Source organism: Urocitellus parryii, chromosome 1 (genome assembly GCF_045843805.1).
Source record: "Urocitellus parryii isolate mUroPar1 chromosome 1, mUroPar1.hap1, whole genome shotgun sequence".
Lineage (NCBI taxonomy): Eukaryota > Metazoa > Chordata > Mammalia > Rodentia > Sciuridae > Urocitellus > Urocitellus parryii.
This window is the reverse complement of record NC_135531.1, coordinates 163,838,626-163,856,176: the sequence shown is the minus strand read 5'-3', so window position 1 is coordinate 163,856,176 and position 17,551 is coordinate 163,838,626. Positions and strand designations below refer to the sequence as shown.

Here is a 17,551-nt window from a genome sequence, read left to right as displayed (position 1 = left end):
GTTATCACTTATCAGAGAATTAAAATGTAATTCCCGTGTAGTAGTTTTGAGATAAGTGACTGGGTCTCCAGAAGGAAGAGGAGCTCTTGCTGAGAATTTATTTTGACAGTTGGAAACGACAGAGTAAGTCTGTGTTTACTCAGGAGACAGAAGAAAAGTGGAAAGTGATGGGTACAAATACTTTTAAGAAAAAAAATGAGAAGGTCTCCAGTAAAAGCCTCAGCACCAGCAGGTGCCACGTCCGTCTGAGTGGGCATCACCACTCCTGCCCTGGGTTTGTCCCAGGGTTTCTGATTCAGTAGATCTGGGAGGCAGGAGGCAATGTCTGTTTTCCTTGCAAGTTTCTAAGGGATGCTGTGCTGCTGGTCAAGAGCCACACTCTGGGGCCCACTGGTCAGGTTGAGCAAAGAGCTTGTAATAAAAACCAAGTCAATGTCACACAAGAGTGACAAGCCACCCTTCTTGGGCAGTGGGGTTGTTTGTATGCTACCTTGTTTGCTGTGCGTATGCCAGCTGGCTGGATGGCAGGCTGACGTCATGACCCAAAGCTTCATGTGGCTATAGGGGGACTAAAGGAGGAACACAGGTAGGACTGGAAGGCAGCGTGGGTAGGTCTTTTAAGAGATATGGGGTTTACAAAGGGACAAATCAGGATAATACCCCAGGAAACAGAAAATTCTGTTTAGGAAAAGAGAGCAGTTTGGGTCACTGTCTCCACTGGAATTGATTTTGAAAGGCAATTTTCATTTATTTTCTGAAGTGTAAGGTGCCCATGCAACACCATGCCACTTCATATTTCCACTGCTGTGTAACCATTCCCAATCATATCTAGACAAAGACAAGCTGCCAGTATCTTCCCACAGAGCATAAGTACCTATACAAAGTCAGCACCATGGTATTTGTTAAATTTTCAAGTATCTATTTACATAACAAAAATTCAAACTGCAGAAAGAAAAGGGGAAAAATTGGGGGGAAAAGTCTTTAAGTGCAGAAGTTTTATCAAGAACAAAACAAAAAGCTTACTTTGGCTAATTAATAGCATTGTTCAGGAGAAACATTGTTGGCCTTCACCAAATAAGCACTGGGTTAGGAACTGGTCTAGGGGGAACCCTGGAGTGGCTGCTAGCCCTCACACAGGGATCCTGCCTAATTGGCTCCTCAGAATACACTTGGAAACATGGATGTTAAATTCACTTTGCAAAACAGCATCAGTGTCCCCAGTGCAATCTGCATTACAACTCTGTGAAGGAGAGGGCCTTTCCTCCTCTTAGACATGGGAAGGAACATAAAAGCAAACCAGAAGAGAGCGCTTGGTGGTGACATGCAGGGGTTTCCTACCCTCAGCCTGGTGACAAGCAGCCCACCTCCACTGACAGGTGAGAGCTGGAAGGCTGTGGCACCCAGACTGACCCAAAGGGGAAAGCAGAGCCAGCAGGCGGTTTTGAACAGAAGCGGGGAATTGGTGCCCCAACTGCCTAGGATTCACTGCAGTGTAGCCTGAAAGACAAGGGCACCCACTCTGAGGATTTTGGAGAGGATAAGAAGGCCTGTATGTGCAAGAAATTAGTGTGGATATTACAGTAAACAGACCAGTGCTACCGAGCAGCAGGGTTTAGTAAACTATGACACGACAAAAAAATGAAGAGCATCTTTGCATTTCTCTTGTCTGTCTCTGATGCATTATTCCCCTAAGATCTATCAAGTATTTTCATGAAGTGTGGATGTGAATATTAGGAATTGCTATCCAGGTAAGTGCTGAATAAGATAGATAGATAGATAGATAGACAGACAGACAGTCAGACAGACAGTAAAATCAAGACTCTCATTTGAATATAAAACAAGCACAGGCTATGGAACCCAGAAGGAATTCCTCCTGACTGTGTCTTCCTGCCCTTCCTGCCTCTTTGGGCCCACTCCTCCCTACTCTTCCCTGTCTCCAGTGACACTGTTCCACTCTCCTCTCCATGAGGTCAGTGTTACAGTTTTCACAAATAGTGAGAACGTGTGGTGTTGTCTTCCTGTGTCTAGTAGGGTGACCTTAGCCTTCAACAGTCTGTAACATATTTTAAAATACTGAGAAGAGTCTAAATGTTCCTACCCAACACATGGAAGTGATTCGTGTTGGAGAGAAGCAAATGCTGGTTACTTTGACTCCATCATTACATATCACTCATACTGTGCCCCAAGATATGCACAGATACTGTATGTCAATAAAAAGTGCAGGACAAAATTTGGTCTAGCTCATTAAATAAGGAGGGACTGTCAAGACTCCACAAGTGGTTCAGAGGAGAAATCAAAGTGTCACACTCAAGGCAAATGGAGCAGGATGGGGTTTACAGAGGGATGTGAATGACATGGTCCACAGAGCAGCGACCTACTGCACTACAGGAGAATTTGAATCAGTTATGTTTCTATGAACAAGAATGATCTTCATAGTTGACAACATCCTAAAACCTCCAGCACTATAAAGTAGCTCAAAGTAATAACATGCAACTAGATGCAACACTCAGTATTTTTTCTATTGTTTTCACATTTTCAATGTTTTTTCTGACTTTGCCATAATGAAGGAAGGCTGAATCCATATGGAAGTAGAATGGGTTAAAGACCTTCTTGTTCACAAACTGTTAGATATTTTATGTGCATTATTCACTTGAATCAGAGACCAGGTGGAAAAATTTACACTGTAAGTTGAGGGAAATGATGTTTGGATAATTTATTTGGGGTCTCAGTGTTTATAAGTGCATCAATGAAAATTTGTATTTGGAACTGATGTCACCAAAGCCCCTGCCTCTTCTATTTTAGTGTCAAGTATGTGACGTTTGAGTCAGGTATGGATTGTAGACCTTCGTGCAGATTAGATGACAGCCTCATGATTTAGACTAGGCTGACCTCCCTCTTTCATCATGCACACAGTGTGGATACGGTGCTCAAATAGCCTCATGGAGGCTTGCTGGTGTCAGTTTCAGGTCATCTCACATTTCCTGATCCATGCACAGATGAGTGAGAGGAAGGGAATCAGGAAAACAGAAGAGTCAAGCCTTTGGGTGAAGCCTGAGCTCACACTCCCTATTTTTCATAGTAAATGCTGGGACATCCAGAGAGATGGACAACCTCACCTCTGGGAGCTCCTTCCTCCTCATGGGCTTCTCTAACATCCGGGAGCTCCAGATCCTGCACACTGCGCTCTTCCTGATGGCTTACCTGGCTGCCCTTCTTGGGAACCTCCTCATCATCACCCTCATCACCAAGGACCATGGGCTTCACACAACCATGTACTTCTTCCTAAAGAACTTGTCCTTCCTGCATCTGTGCCTCATCTCCATCACTGTTCCCAAATCCATTAAAAACTCTCTGACAAATTGCAACACCATTTCATTCCCTGGGTGTGTTTCCCAGGTATTTTTCTTCTTCCTCTTTGCCACAACGGAAGTAGCCCTACTCACAGTCATGTCCTATGACCGCTACGTGGCCATCTGTCACCCACTCAGGTATGAGATCCTCATGAGCCGTGGAGTTTGTATGCAGATGGCAGCCTCCTCCTGGGTCAGTGGAGGTGTCAATGCAATCCTGCACACAGCGGCTACCTTCTCCGTACCCAGGTGTAGGTCTCCTGATGTTCACCAGTTCTTCTGTGACGTCCCACAGCTGCTGGCCCTGGCCTGCTCCTACAACATTGGGGAGCTAACGGTGATTGGGCTGAGCCTGCTGTTGGACTTTGTCTGCTTTGTGTTCATGGATATTTCTTACATTCACATCTTCTCCACGTGCTGAGGATGCCTTCCAGAGCGGGCAGGTCCAAAGCCTTCTCCACGTGCCTGCCTCACCTCCTTGTGGTGACTCTTTTCCTCTCTTCTGGCTTTTTTGCCTATTTACGGCCCCTGCCGCAATCTCCATCAACTCTGGACTTGCTAGTTTAGTTATTCTATACTGTAGTGCCACCTACTGTGAACCCCCTCATCTACAGTCTGAGGAACAAGGATATGAAGGTGGCGCTGAGGAAGCTGCTGGTGAACAGGCGTCCTCCTTCCAGTTAGAAGGGTTGATCTCACAACATAACCATCTTTTGCCCTCTGACTTAACCACCTGCACCTCTGGTAACATATTTGGCCATGATTTTGGACATTTACAGTAAGGAGCTGATGAGAATCAGGTCGTACTCATTACAGTGACACTGAGAAGCATCTCTGTGCCCAGATCAAGTGGGTGGGGACCGAGGCCTCCACTGGTGAGTGGACTGAGGTATGCTGGCCTTTTGCTTGTCATCCCAGTGGAGCTCCTTGGTCTGTGACAAGTGGCACTGGACGGGATGGTGGGACATAGAGATAGAGAAGGCCTCTCCCAGGAAAAGTGTGGTGGTCCCTGGCAAGGGTGAGGTTTGGAACGCCATGTTGATGGTGTAATTTATTACCATCCTAAAGGGACTGTGTTGGAGTTGACGGCTACAAGGACATAAGGATGTAGGAAATGGCCAAGCTAAAATGCCAGTTAAAACCCCTGATTTTATGTCTAGTGAAGGTTGCCCTCTTTGGTCTTCCAGCCCTGATCCATGCTGGTTTCTGCCCAGTTGGTGTGGTTGCAGTCTCAAGAGAGGAGAAAGACATTAAAATTCAAATTTCCTATATACCAATACATATGCCTATAGAAATATCCAAAGGAGGCTTTGGGTCCAGGAAATAAAATCAACAAACCAGAGACTTCACAAGAGATGCAGTGAAGGAAGGCCATTGTACTTTTTTGAAAAGGGGGATATCTGGGCTTTTCTTTCAGGGATGAAGAGGCATGAATCTGTAGGGGAGGAAAGCAGACCAGAAAGACCAAAGTGCAAGCAGAGCCTGGAGGACAAGAAGGCCCACACAGCAGAGATGGGAGAGGAAGAGAGTCAAGTCCCCTGGGGGAACTGCAGTGAGCTTGTCTTCAAAGATTGCCAGGATTGCTGAGGGAAGAGGCTTGGGGACCCCAGGTGTGGAGAGCACCATGGACCAGTTGCTGCCCTTAGGGAAAGCTCCACAGGCCTTTCAACCCTAGGTCGCAGAGATAGCCACCCAAGGGGAAGTTGGATGCTTGTCACCCCTGCTGGAACCTCCTCTCCGACCCGATGCCTGAGTGAGCACACCTTCCTCCTCTGGTCCAGAGATGGTCTGTGTGATTCTTCCTCCTCGGATCCCTTCACGGGGTCACTTTGTCCAGTCAGATGCCTCTGGGCACCGCCAGCCACTGCTTCTGGGCAGTTACTTCAGTTGTCATTTGACATTTCACAAAGCTTTTGACTTCCTCCTTAGTCTGTGTTATTCTTGCAGTTCACCCACATCTGCAGAGTCCTGTGCGGTAGGCATTTGGCACGTGTTTCCGTAACAAGTAAATTATTAATGCACTCGATCCACATCCTTTATGTTCACACAAAATTTTGTATTGCCTCTGTTTTAAGTTTTTAATGTCTTGTTCACGATGTCAATCTTGAGTGTATTCTTGTGGAACAGAGGTTTTTTTTTGTTGTTGTTTTTTGTTTTTTTGTTGTTTTTTTTTTTTTTAAAGATAGTGGGCAGTTTGAAAGTTTCAAATTCCTTCAAGAAAACAAGTCAAAACCTATACATTGCTAAAATTAAAATTGTTTTAAAGTGCATTTACAGAGTCAATTTAATTCTCAACAGACTGAGTCTAAAAATGTTCCTACAATTGCCATGAGGTGCCTTCTAATTTGTTCTGGGAGCAATGGACCATGATAACCCTTCTGCAATAGCTCTAACCAAAGTACAAGTAGCATTATCATGGGCAGCTGAATTTCCACAGGGACAATTAATCAAAAATTGATGGATATGTGAAATTCTATGACTAAAAAATGTGCACATATTTCTTTAAAGAATGCTTTGCGTGATTGGCTCATTCTCAAGTGTTTGGTGTGTGTCACACAGATGTTAGCATTTGAGAGGATCCCCAGGACTCACAGATACCCATCATTTCTCCATGTATGACATTTTTCTTTTATAGTTGTGCCTCTTTTTCCTTCAAAACCAAGTAAACCTCAATTTTGTGTGTATTGAAATTGTCGGGGATTTGCACATTCAGGGTAGTTTTCCTAGAAACTTGTGAATATGTTGCTATCTATGGAAAAAGACTTTGCAGATATGATTTAGGTAGAAGACCTTGAGATTGACCATCCTAGATGAAACAGATTGTCCCAAATTCTCTACATAAATCCTTCAAAGCAGCAAGTATTTCCCACCTGCAGTCTGAGAAGCACAGAGATGACAGCATAACCTACCAATACTACCCTTTGAAGATAAGCAAAGAGCCCATGATCCAAGGAATGTGGAAAGCCTCTAGAAACTGGAGAAGAAAAGAGTTTGTCTCCTGGGACATACAGAAAGGAAGGTAGCCCTACTGATACCAGTTTTTTTTTTTTTTAAAAAAAAAAAAAAAACTATTCTAAAAGCTTTTTTCAGGACCATTGAGAGGTGTAAAGACTATCCCATCCAGGGAGCTAGATCAGCCCAACTTTCAATAAGGGAGGATAAGTGAGGTTTATAGCCCAAGGGAGGTGGGCATGGAGCAGTTCTGTGCATAGAAAATTACTGGGATGAAATATCAGTGGTCGAGGGATTCTTGTTGGCCCAAGGGAAGATGATCTTTGCTTAAGACAGGCAGGGTGACAAGCTACCAAGGGTTGAGGATGAGAAATTTATATACACAATGGAATATTATTCAGCATTAAAAGAAAATAAAATCATGGCATTTGCAGGTAAATGGATGGAGGTGGAGACTATCATTCTAAGCGAAGTAAGCCAATCCCAAAAAACCAAAACCAAAGGCTACTCACTGATAAGTAGATGCTGAACCATATTGGGGAGGGGTGCATGGGAAAAATGGAGGAACTTTGACTGGGCAAAAGGGAGGGAGCATGAGGAGGGGGCATTGATGCAGGAAAGATGGTAGAATGAGATGGACATTATTACCCTAGGGACATGGATGACTTCACATATGGTACTACATTGTGTACAACCGGAAACATGAAAAGTTGTGCTGTAATTGTGTACAATGAATCAAAATGCATTCTGCTGCCATACATACTAATTAAAATAAACAAATTAATTAATTTTAAAAATGATGGTATTGGAGGAAAAACTGAGGTGCAAGAGTACCATTGATTTTTAATATATAATAATATTTATAGTACTATTAATTTAAAAACCGATGCTTTGTTAGTGTAAGTTAATGTTGTGACCCTAATAATAAGCAAATATCTAAAAATTCTAACCATTTGGATTTCTGACCAGATATTGAAAAAATAAAAATTCAAATCTCTGGGGAAAAAAAAGAGTGAGAGGATAACAGGAGGGGTTGAGTTCTCTCTGTGTTGACTCAGCAGCAGAATTTTTAGGAAACCTGGGCTCTGCAGTTGTGCCAAGGATGGGCCCAGTCAAGGAAAGGGCCGTGGGAAGCGGACCAGAGACTGGTCAAAGAGATCACCTATGACATCCTCTTCACTGTTCAGAAGGGGGAACACACATCTTCTTTTTCTAAAGAGGATGGGCTGAAGATGTAATTCAGTGGTAGAGCGCTTGCCTAGCATACATGACGCACTGGGTTCGATCCTCAGCATCACATAAAAATAAAAATAGACATGTCCATATACAACTAAAAAATATTTTCTTTTTTAAAAAGAGGAAAGACTTTCTTATTACAACAGCATAAGATCATTTATTTGGCCTCCTTTGGTTCATCAAGCATCTGGTGACCCATCTTTGGAGACTTGGCAGTAGAGGACATTTGCTGAATGTTATGTTTTAGAAATGAACTCTCCCCCCAAAGCTCATGTGCAAGGTAATGCAAGGAATTTCAGAGGTGAATGATTAGATTATGAGAGGTGCTACTTAACTGGTGGATTAATCCACTGATATGGATTACCTACAGTAACTATAGGCAGGTGGGGTGTGGCTGGAGGATGCGCCTTTGGGGTTTATATTTATATTTATATTCCTGGTGAGCAAAGCACACTTTCTCTTCTCTCTTCTCCCAGTTTCATGAGGAAGTCACTGCCCAGGTCCTTTCATCTTTTCTCCCAGAGCCCCCTTGGCTTTCTCACCACTTCCCCACAACCTCGTCACATGCTGTGAGGACCACATTCCCCATGTCCTAACCTCCTGGGAGTCCAGGAGTTCCCCAGAGGCAAAGGCTGCTTACTCACATGAGTGACTTTGAGATGGAGCAGGGGAGTGTGGCCCATGGACATCCTTGGGCCAGCTTTCCCAGGCTATGTTCCTGACACCATTTCTACCAAGACTGATGTTTGCCTGGTGAGCAGCAGGGGGCACTGTGGCTCTTCCCAAAGTCTGTGCACTGGGGCTGCTGCTGCTGTGCAACTCTCCCAAATCCCCAGGGCTGGAATGTGGGTGCCTGACTCTGAGGACAGGGACTCACCAGCTGTGCCTCTCTGGACTGGATAGTCTCCTGCTTACAGTTGTGCAAGGTCCCAGCAGCTGCTACTCCTTGACCTTCCCATGGGAAAGCTCTAGAACTAACCCATCAGCACCCTGTATGTAGACACTCAGTCTCAGCATGGAGCAGAGATCGCCAAGAGTGGAAATCAGTTGGCATGCCCAGTTCCTCTTCTTTCAGGCCACTGGGGAAGATGAAAGAGACTTCAGCCAAGCAGCCCTGCTCTGGGGCTCCAGGGGGCTGATTTCCCGATGGCCTGGACTCCTTCTTCCTGTGTTCCTCTTACACTTACAAGTAGGGACAGGCCTCAGAGACAGGGACAGCCTCAGCCTGTGTCAGCCCCTCTGCCTCAGACCACCAAGCAGTTTACCTCTGGCCTCCATTCCATCACTCCTGAGTGTCTGTCTGCAGGTCCCTCCCCAGCCTGTGCTACCCATCAGTCTGAGGTCTGTAGGTCCCTCCCCAGCCTGTGCTGGCCCATCACCCCTGAGTGTCTGTCTGCAGGTCCCTCCCCAGCCTGTGCTACCCATCACTCTGAAGTCTGCAGGTCCCTCCCCAGCCTGTGCTGGCCCATCACCCCTGAGGTCTGCAGGTCGCTCCCCAGCCTGTGCTGACTCAGCTCTCCTTCCCCTCTGCATCCCCTGGAGTATGGGTCAGACTCACCTGCACCTGAGCAGTGGCCTCAGTCCTGGTGACTGAAGGACATGAAGGTTCTTGAGAAAGCCACAGAGCCCTCCCAGGTACCTCTTCAACTACACACAAGCAGACAAGGCACTACTCTGGATCCAAAGATGTGCAGGTGAGCTCAGGTATTGTGTCGACCTCTGGGCTCTAGATGGAGGATGAGGCCACTGTTTCTGTAGCCCTCCAAGCTATGCTCCTAGGATGTCATGGTGCTCCAGAGCCACGGGGAATGGGACCAGCCGCCCTGCACTCTCCTGGACTGCAGCAGGCAGCCCTCAGCAGGCTCTAAGGAGGTGATTTCTGTGACCTGGTTTCCTTGGCAGAGTAGATCTGATGACGTCACAGTCCTTTAGCTCAAAATGTGGACTGTTCTATCACCAGCACCTGCCTTATTCGAGACTTCACAGGCAGGAATTTCATCCTTGGAGATCAAAATCTCCCAAAGGACACTTTGGAGTAAAACAAAAAGAGGTGATTCCACCTACTCCTCAGTCAGCTTCGAGGAATAACCCCCAAAATTCTCTAAGTGCTTCAACTGGTTTTGGGGAAAAAATGTCAACATGATGAAAGAAACTAATTCCTAGAAATAAGCCACCAGCTAGTCAAAAATAAGGCTGTGTTCTCTCCAGTGTCGTTGGCACCTTTGTTGGGACCCACTTGGCTGTCCATGTGGGCTTGGTTCTGGAACTCAGTTCCACTGGTCTGTGTATCTGCTGTTTGGTTGGCTCTGCTGTCTGGAAATGAGAGATTGTGATATTTCCCACATTATTATTTTTTAATTGATTTTATTTTTTAATACACAACAGTGGAATGCATTACAATTCTTATTACACATATATACCATAATTTTTCATATCTCCATTTGTATATAAAGTATGTTGACACCCAATTCGTGACTTCATACATGTACTTTGGATAATGATGTCCATCACATTCCACCATCCTTGCTAATCCCTGGCCCCCCTCCCTTACTCTCCTACCCCTCTACCCTATCTAGAATTTATCAATTCCTCCCATGCTCCCCCTCCCTACCCCTCTATGAGTCAACCTCCTATATCAGAGAAAACATTCAGCATTTGTTTTTTTGGGGGGATTGGCTAACTTCATTTAGCATTATCTTCTCCAAAGCCATCCATTTACCTGCAAATACCATGATTTTATTCTCTTTTATTGCTGAGTAATATTCCATTGTGTATATATGCCATATTTTTTTTATCTGTTCATCTACTGAAGGGTATCTAGGTTGCTCCCACAGTTTAGCTATTGTGAATTGTGCTGCTATAAACATTGATGTGGCTGTGTCCCCTTTAAATCCAAATTGCTTTGGCTATTTGGGGTCTTTTTTGAGCTTGTATAGGAATCCTTTTTTCATATTCTGTGAAGAATGTAATTGAATACAATAAGAAATATTTAAGAAGAAAAAACTGGAAAAAAAAAAGAAAGTCTCAAACACGGAAAACTAACCAAACTCACTGAGAACAATGCAAGGAGTGTTAAATAAATGCAGAGGCTGCTGTGTCAGCACAGGGCGTGGCCCGGGAAGGTGGGGGGTCCCCCTTGAGTTTCTGAACCCTGCCTGGTCTGCAGCGTGACTGGGGAGCTCGTGCTGGACATGGAGTCCCCTGGGCTTCTGTGCCTGGGTCTTGTGCTCTGAGCTGGCCCAGACTGTCAGGACTGGCACCAGAACCGAACTCCTCGTCCCCACTCTGTGGCATGAGGGCAGTGCCCCGTCATGTTTTATTGCCAAGAGCAGAGTTTCTGCCCCATATCCGCCCTGCTGAGGGATGGGCTGAAGGCCCTGGTCCTGTGCTGCTGGGGAGGGTCTTGGAGAGGCAGGTTAGGCAGTGCCCCGTTCCTGTTCCTTGATCCCCAAGGAAGATGGGGAGTGGGTGGCTGGACTGCGAGAGGTCTGCTGACCCCCCAGGGATTCGTGTCCATCCCAGCGGGGGTGAGGTGAGACCAGCTCACATTCCACTGATGCGACACAGCACACTGCTTGGAGCCTATTTATTTTGTGTTTATTTGAACAGAGTTATGTCCTATTTTTATTGTTTAGTTAATAGCTCATCATTTTCAAGTTCATTTTTTATTCATTTTTATGTTCCTAGTTGATTGTACCTTTCCATCTCCACCTTGTTGGGGTGGGGGAGAAGAGGGAAGGGCCTTGGGAGTGACCCTTCCTGGGCCCACACCAGCATCCTGTCTGGTCTGTCCAAAGAAATTCCTCTCAGGACTGGAGACAGGAAGAAGAGGGTAGAAACCCCGACCATGGAGAATGCACCCCTTAGGGAGTCAGCAGCTTGTCCCCAGGAGGCCTGAGACCTGGAGGGGGAGGGGCAAGGGGAAAAATGCCGGCCATGGGTGGATGACAGTCCCAACCTTGCCTGGACAGGGAGGAGTTCTTTATTTCATCCTTTTTGAAGGACAGGGTAGTGAGATGCTCATCGTGAGCTTGTGACAAGGGGTAGGGCTGGAGGACAGGGTGGCCATTTCCCCACCCCAACCAGGAAGTAGGCCCCTCCCTGGCAATCCACAGCTGCCCTTGCTTGGTAATGCTGGTCAGCTGGCCACTTGACATTTGCACCTCCATTGCCCAGAATGGCCTGATGAGGACAATTTAAATAAGATGCAAAGATCAATGCAAAAAATTGGCATATATTAAATATATAGTTATAACTGGAATTTGTCAAAAGCAGATTAAAGAATTAGAAGCTGTCATTCAAAACAGCCTTCTAATAAAGTTGTTTCAAAGCTGCTGATGGAAAATAAATAAATAAATAAATAAATACATACATACATACATACATACATGCAGAGGCCTGCTAGTTTATGGTTCAGGACACTAAGTGTGGTCATGATAAGGATCCACAAAACGTGAGGCCCCCTGTTCCCCCACAGAGGTCCCTGCCCAGCTTTGCCAGCTCCATTGATGTGGACCTAGAGCTGAGTCCTCCCAGGTCCCAGGACCAGCCTTCTCAGGTCCTGCCTCCAGAAAGGAAGCACATCTCTGTCAGAGGGAGGAAGCTGGTGGTGGGGAGCCATGAGCTCATAGTGTCCCAGGGAGCGAGGCTGCCCTGCCTTCTAGTTACTTGGGGATGCCCCGTCTTGAGGACTTAGTGCCGATGCCTGATTCTGACAAGCTTCATCGCTGAATATAAGACATTGCACTGACTTCGGGAAATGGGGAGAAAAATTTCAAATCCTTTTATTTTCTACTGAGAAGGAAAAAAGGGAGCACAGAGGAGAGTGGGTGTTCAGGAGGCCCCAGTGGACCTCTTCTCTTGCAGGTAATTAGTTGCCAACCCCAAAATGCTGCAAAGACCTTGAGAATGAAAAAAAGTGCCTTTTTATTTTTGGTAAATGACTTGAGTCATCCCTTAGCAGGTTTTAGTTGATTTCTAAATGCAAACCTCCACCTGCCATTTCTGTGTGGTGAGAAGACTGTCTTCTAGCTATCTGAAATGCATGATATATTCACCCCTGAGTGCAGCAGCCCAGAACTTACTCATTCTCTGTGTCTGGAACAGTGCACCCACTGCCCAACCTCTCTCCTCTGCCCCACCTCCCCCGCCTGTGCTCATCCTAGTTCTGCTCTCAACTTCTTCGAGATCAAGTGTTTCAGCTTTCAGATAGGAGTAGATCCAGAGGTCCTCGTGATCCTGTCTCTCTGTGCCTGGCTTATTGCACTTCACATCATGTCCTCCAAGTTCATCCTGTGGTCACATATGGGAGGGCCTCCGCCTGTGACTGTGAGGCTGAGTGGGGATGTGGCTCAGTGGGGATGTGGCTCAGTGGGGATTGTTTTTGCCAGTTATGTTGTAAAATTCCACTCAGAATGACATGGGAATTGAAGTTTTTTGTCATTTGGGGGGCACAGTTACCAAAAGAAAATTCTCCTTTTGCAGGAAGACATGGTACATTTTTAGAAACAATTTGTTTTCTCAATAGGCAATCGTGTTTCATATTTCATATCTGATATCTACTTGCAAGAGTCTCACTTTCTTTATAAAAACAAATCTCAGTTTCAGAAAGGATAATGCAGAACATAAGAAGGAGAATTAGAATTTGAACTTAGATAATTTAACATCCTGTACCTTTTTTTTTTGAAACCTTAGTGTGTAATTAAACCCCGTGTGTGCTGACACCATGTGCCATTCAATCATTTATTCAGAAGTTGTCTATTTAGCCTTATATGAATACTTGAGCATAGGCATTATGTACTCAGTTTACTACATTTTTCTATACATCTGGCAGGTTTAAAGCCCATTCTACGTGCACATGAAACTTTTATTTACTGTAGAATTGTTTCCTAATTGTTTATCTCTGCATACACCAATAGCTTCAAAGTTTAAAGAAATATGTGTCTGAAATATTAGCATCAAATTAGCCTTCTGACTCTGAGACTATTCCATTTCCTCTGGAGTGCCCTGCCTCCAGAGACGGGGCTGTGTGGAGGCCAGGGGCAGGAGTAGAATATAACAGAGAAGAGCATTTGGCTAGTAGTTGTAGAGCTCCTGTCCAAGATTCTCTTTGCTTCCAACTTGGTCAAGATGCTCAAGTGTCTGAAGATCAGTTGCTCTGAAACCAATATGCAGCACTTTAATACAAGGTCCAGTGATCAATCTTCACATTTACAGCCAATGATTGTTCACAAGGCATCAAGAACTCATTGCTTAAAAAGCACCAACTTCTCCATGAACTGTGCTGGGAAAACTGGATATTCACCTGCTCAAGACTGAAATGGGGTCCTTGGGTAGAAATTCAACTTGAAATGGGATGAAGACTTAAACATAAGACAACCAACCACAAAATTAGTAAAAGAAAGTGTAAGAGAAATACTCCAAGGAATTAGTTTTGGCAGTTTTTCAGGGGGAGTTGAGGAGGAGGATTTAATTCAAAAGCAAAGGCAGGACTAAAAACAAGAAAGAAACCAAAGAAATTGTATAGAATTTTAAAACTTCTGCATATGAAAAGAAACAACGTGGTGAAAAGACACTACAGAGAGGGAGAGCATATTTAAGACAAGGCTTCAGCTCAGGATGGTGGGGGTGGTAGTGCTGTGGGCCTTTGATGGGACCCAGCTGGGCTCCTGGGAGTACAAGGAACAGGTCCTTGGAGACTGTGAACCTCCTCTCGCTGTCTCTGCTGTGGTTCAAGACACGACCATCCACACTCCTATTTGATAGCCCTCCTTGACAGCTCTTACCAGGAGCCAAACAAATGCAGCCAACTGAACTTGGCCTTTGTTCCTTGTAACTGTGGGCTGTAAGAGCCTTGTCCCTTCATAAGCTACTGTCGAGGTGTTTTGTATTGTAGTAATTCCAGGTTGGCCAACCCAGTTCAGACCCAAAATACACAATCATGGAAAACAATGACTCACTTGAAGTGTGGGCTGAACAGGGATCAGGAGTCCAAGTCTATATGTTGAGTTCAGGGTCAGAGGTGTTGGGCAGGTGGCTTTGCTCCACCTGTTCTGTATCACCAGGTATTTCAGCATGGAATCCGAGACCCTGCCTTATGTTGCCGCATTTGAAAGGACAAGTCAGCAGCTCAAAGTCCCCTAGCTCCTTGGTTTCATTTTCCATCATGAGCAGAGTGGCCTCCAGCTCTCCCTCTGACGGTCCTGTCATCAGTGCCGCTGCAGAGGTGTGGCGTGAGCCAGACACCAGGGCTGCTGGTGCACATGCAAGGATGGGGTCCGACTCTCAGACAGAGGCACCTCTTGGGATGCAGCTCTGGAAAGCAGGCCTCGGGACCCTCCTGCTCTCACTCCTGCTTACCTGGCCAGGTGAGTGGCAGGGGGGACATACGTTCTGTGCTTTGTCCTGGACAGTAGCCTGGAAAGAACTGTATTCAACAGGACATGGCCAGGGCTTCAGTGCTCATGTCCTCTCCCTGACACTCAGGAACTCATCTCCGTCTGTCTTTTCTGTTTTCCTGTGCCTTCCACCTTTTCTGCTTTTCTTTAATTTTAATTTTCAACTGGCACATCATAGCCATATGTCTTTATGAGGCACATTGCAATGATGTAATACAGGTATGTGAACGTGATGAGCAAACTCTGATGCTTAGCATATTCTTTACCTCAAACATCACTTCTTCATGGTGACAGCATGCAGAGCATCTTTTCTAGCAATCTTGACACAGACCCTCAACACTTCTCACGTATTCCCCCCACTGGGCAGCAGAACACAGAACTCACTCTCCCTAATTTGTGCTTGCCTGGCAGTGTCTCCCTGTCACTTGGTCCCCACAGTCCCCGGGGCTCTGCTGAAGCCACACTGCTTTGCACTGCCCAGGGACCATCTCCTCACACCCCTCAGAGAGTGCCACCCTGTGGGGTCCATGGTCCTGTGCCTGGCTTTCCTCACTTAGGGGAACGCCCAGATTCATCCTGCGCCTACACGGCAGGATCCCCTTACCTCACTGTGGAGCCCTGTCTCTGTATACACACACCACAGTTGCTGTCTGTGTCTACTTATTGATGGAGACTGAGGCTGGTCCCATGTCTAGGCCATTGGGAGTCATGCAGCCATAAACATAGGAGCAGGCTGCCCCTCCACCATGCTGCTTTCATCTCCTTTGGTTGTGTACCTGGCATCAGGATTGCTGGATAGGAGGGACAGGATCTCACTAAATTGCCCTGGCTGGTCTGGAACTGTCATCCTCCTGCTTCAGCTGCTAAGTAGCTGTAATTACAAGCAAGCGCCATTGCACCTGGCTGAGTTCATGTCTTAAATGTGAATTCATGCCAGGTGTGGTGGCGCCCACCTGTGATTCCAGCAACTTGGGAGGATCACAAGTTCAACCATCCCTAGCAACTTATTGAGACCCTAAGCAACTTAGCGAGACCCTGTCTCAAAATAAAATATAAAAAGTGGGGGGAAGTTGCACAGAGGATAAGCACCCTTGGGTTCAACCCCTGCTAACAAGAACAATCAAACAAAAGTATCCCATTCAATATAAAAACTGAACATTCAAAAAGGTTGTGTGGAAGTTGGATCAATTGAGGTCACATGCAATGGGCAATGTCAACATAACTTAAAAAATATTCAACTTAAATAGAAAATTAAATAAGAAGGTGAAATATGGTACATCTTACCAGAGAAAATCCATGTTGATTTTAATGAAATACATGCTATCAAATACCAAGATGAATTTCATTCATTGCTAGCAAATGAGAAAGACAATTATAAACAAGAAAATTAACTTTGTAATAAATTTGTTTCTAGTTGATACCTGTTTATTTTGTGGTGTTAAATATTTTAAAATGTATAGGTCCCTGCATAGTGAAGTGGCTAAATCAAGCTAATTAACATAAGAATTAACCCACGTGCTCATTACATTGTGAGTGTGCGGTCATTGCTGTTAAATGGACTCAGCGGGTCTTACAGTGGATCTCTTGCGCTGATTTCTTCCGGGCAACCAAAGCTGCCTCCTTTGACCGACGCCTCCCAGCCTCTGAGCCCAGCCCCTGGAGACCCATGTTCTACTCTGGGTCTTCATGGGCTCCCCTTCTTTATGGTCCACAGGTGAGTGAGAGTCTGTGGCATCTTTCTTTTAGGTTCTGGATTATTTTACTTGCGATAATGTCTTCCAGGTTATCCGTGTTGTTGGGGATGAAACAATTTCCTTTCTAAAAGACAAGACTTAGTTGTCCCTTGTGTGTCTACACCATATTTTAACCTGGTCATTCACAGATGGGCACTGAGGTTGAGTGCACTGTGGACCCTGGGGGACTTCAGTGATTGAGGACTTCAGGTATCCATCTGACACATGGCTTTGCTGTCCCTGGCTATTGTGCACCTGGTAGCAGGAGTGCAGAATCACGTGGTAGTTCCAGTTCTAATTTTCTGGGCACTTTGTCTTGTTACCAAGTAGCTGTGCCAGCTCATATCCCCCTACAGTTTACCAGGGCCCATCTCCCCCGGCCTCACCAGCACCCACCTCCTGCCCTTCTGAGGACAGCCCTTTGACAGGCCAAGGTGCCTTGTGTTCAAGCATGCGTTTCCTGGATCACTGTTGGTGGCGAGCAGTTTCCTAAACCTGCCAGCCCTGCCCAGAGCTTCCTCTGAGATGCTTGTTCAGGTCCTGTTCTAACTTCACATTGGGTTGTGTCCTTGCATGCTATCGACTTGAGTGGCTGTTCCTTTATTATGTCACCCCTTACTAGATGTGTAGTTTTCAGGTTGCCTCCTTCCCACGGGCTCTCCCTTCCCTCTGTTGACTTCTGTCCTGGGCAGAATCCTTTTATGTGATGCAACCTCATTTTGGTTTTGTCCTCTGTGCCTGGGGCCCTGTGCTGGAGATCAGTACCCAGGGGAGTGTTGGGGAGCAACACTGTAAGTGTCCCTCTTCTGTTTCACAGTGTTAAGTTTTATGTCTCTTTATGGTCTGCTTGGGTTGATTTCTGCATGTGGTTGAAATAAAGGTC

At 45.7% G+C, this 17,551-nt stretch overlaps 1 protein-coding gene and 1 pseudogene across 1 annotated transcript in view; both read left to right on the top strand.

The window, feature by feature from the left end:
• Positions 1-3,102: 3,102 nt before the first annotated feature.
• Positions 3,103-4,034, top strand: LOC144256726 (olfactory receptor 14A16-like; annotated as a pseudogene).
• Positions 4,035-14,703: 10,669 nt separating this feature from the next.
• LOC144256713 (butyrophilin subfamily 1 member A1-like) overlaps positions 14,704-17,551 on the top strand; it is a 30,591-nt gene continuing 27,743 nt past the window's right edge. The window contains exon 1 of the mRNA XM_077802149.1: positions 14,704-14,905. Within this exon, the coding sequence (XP_077658275.1) occupies positions 14,704-14,905 (202 nt within the window). The remainder of the gene's footprint in view (positions 14,906-17,551) is intronic.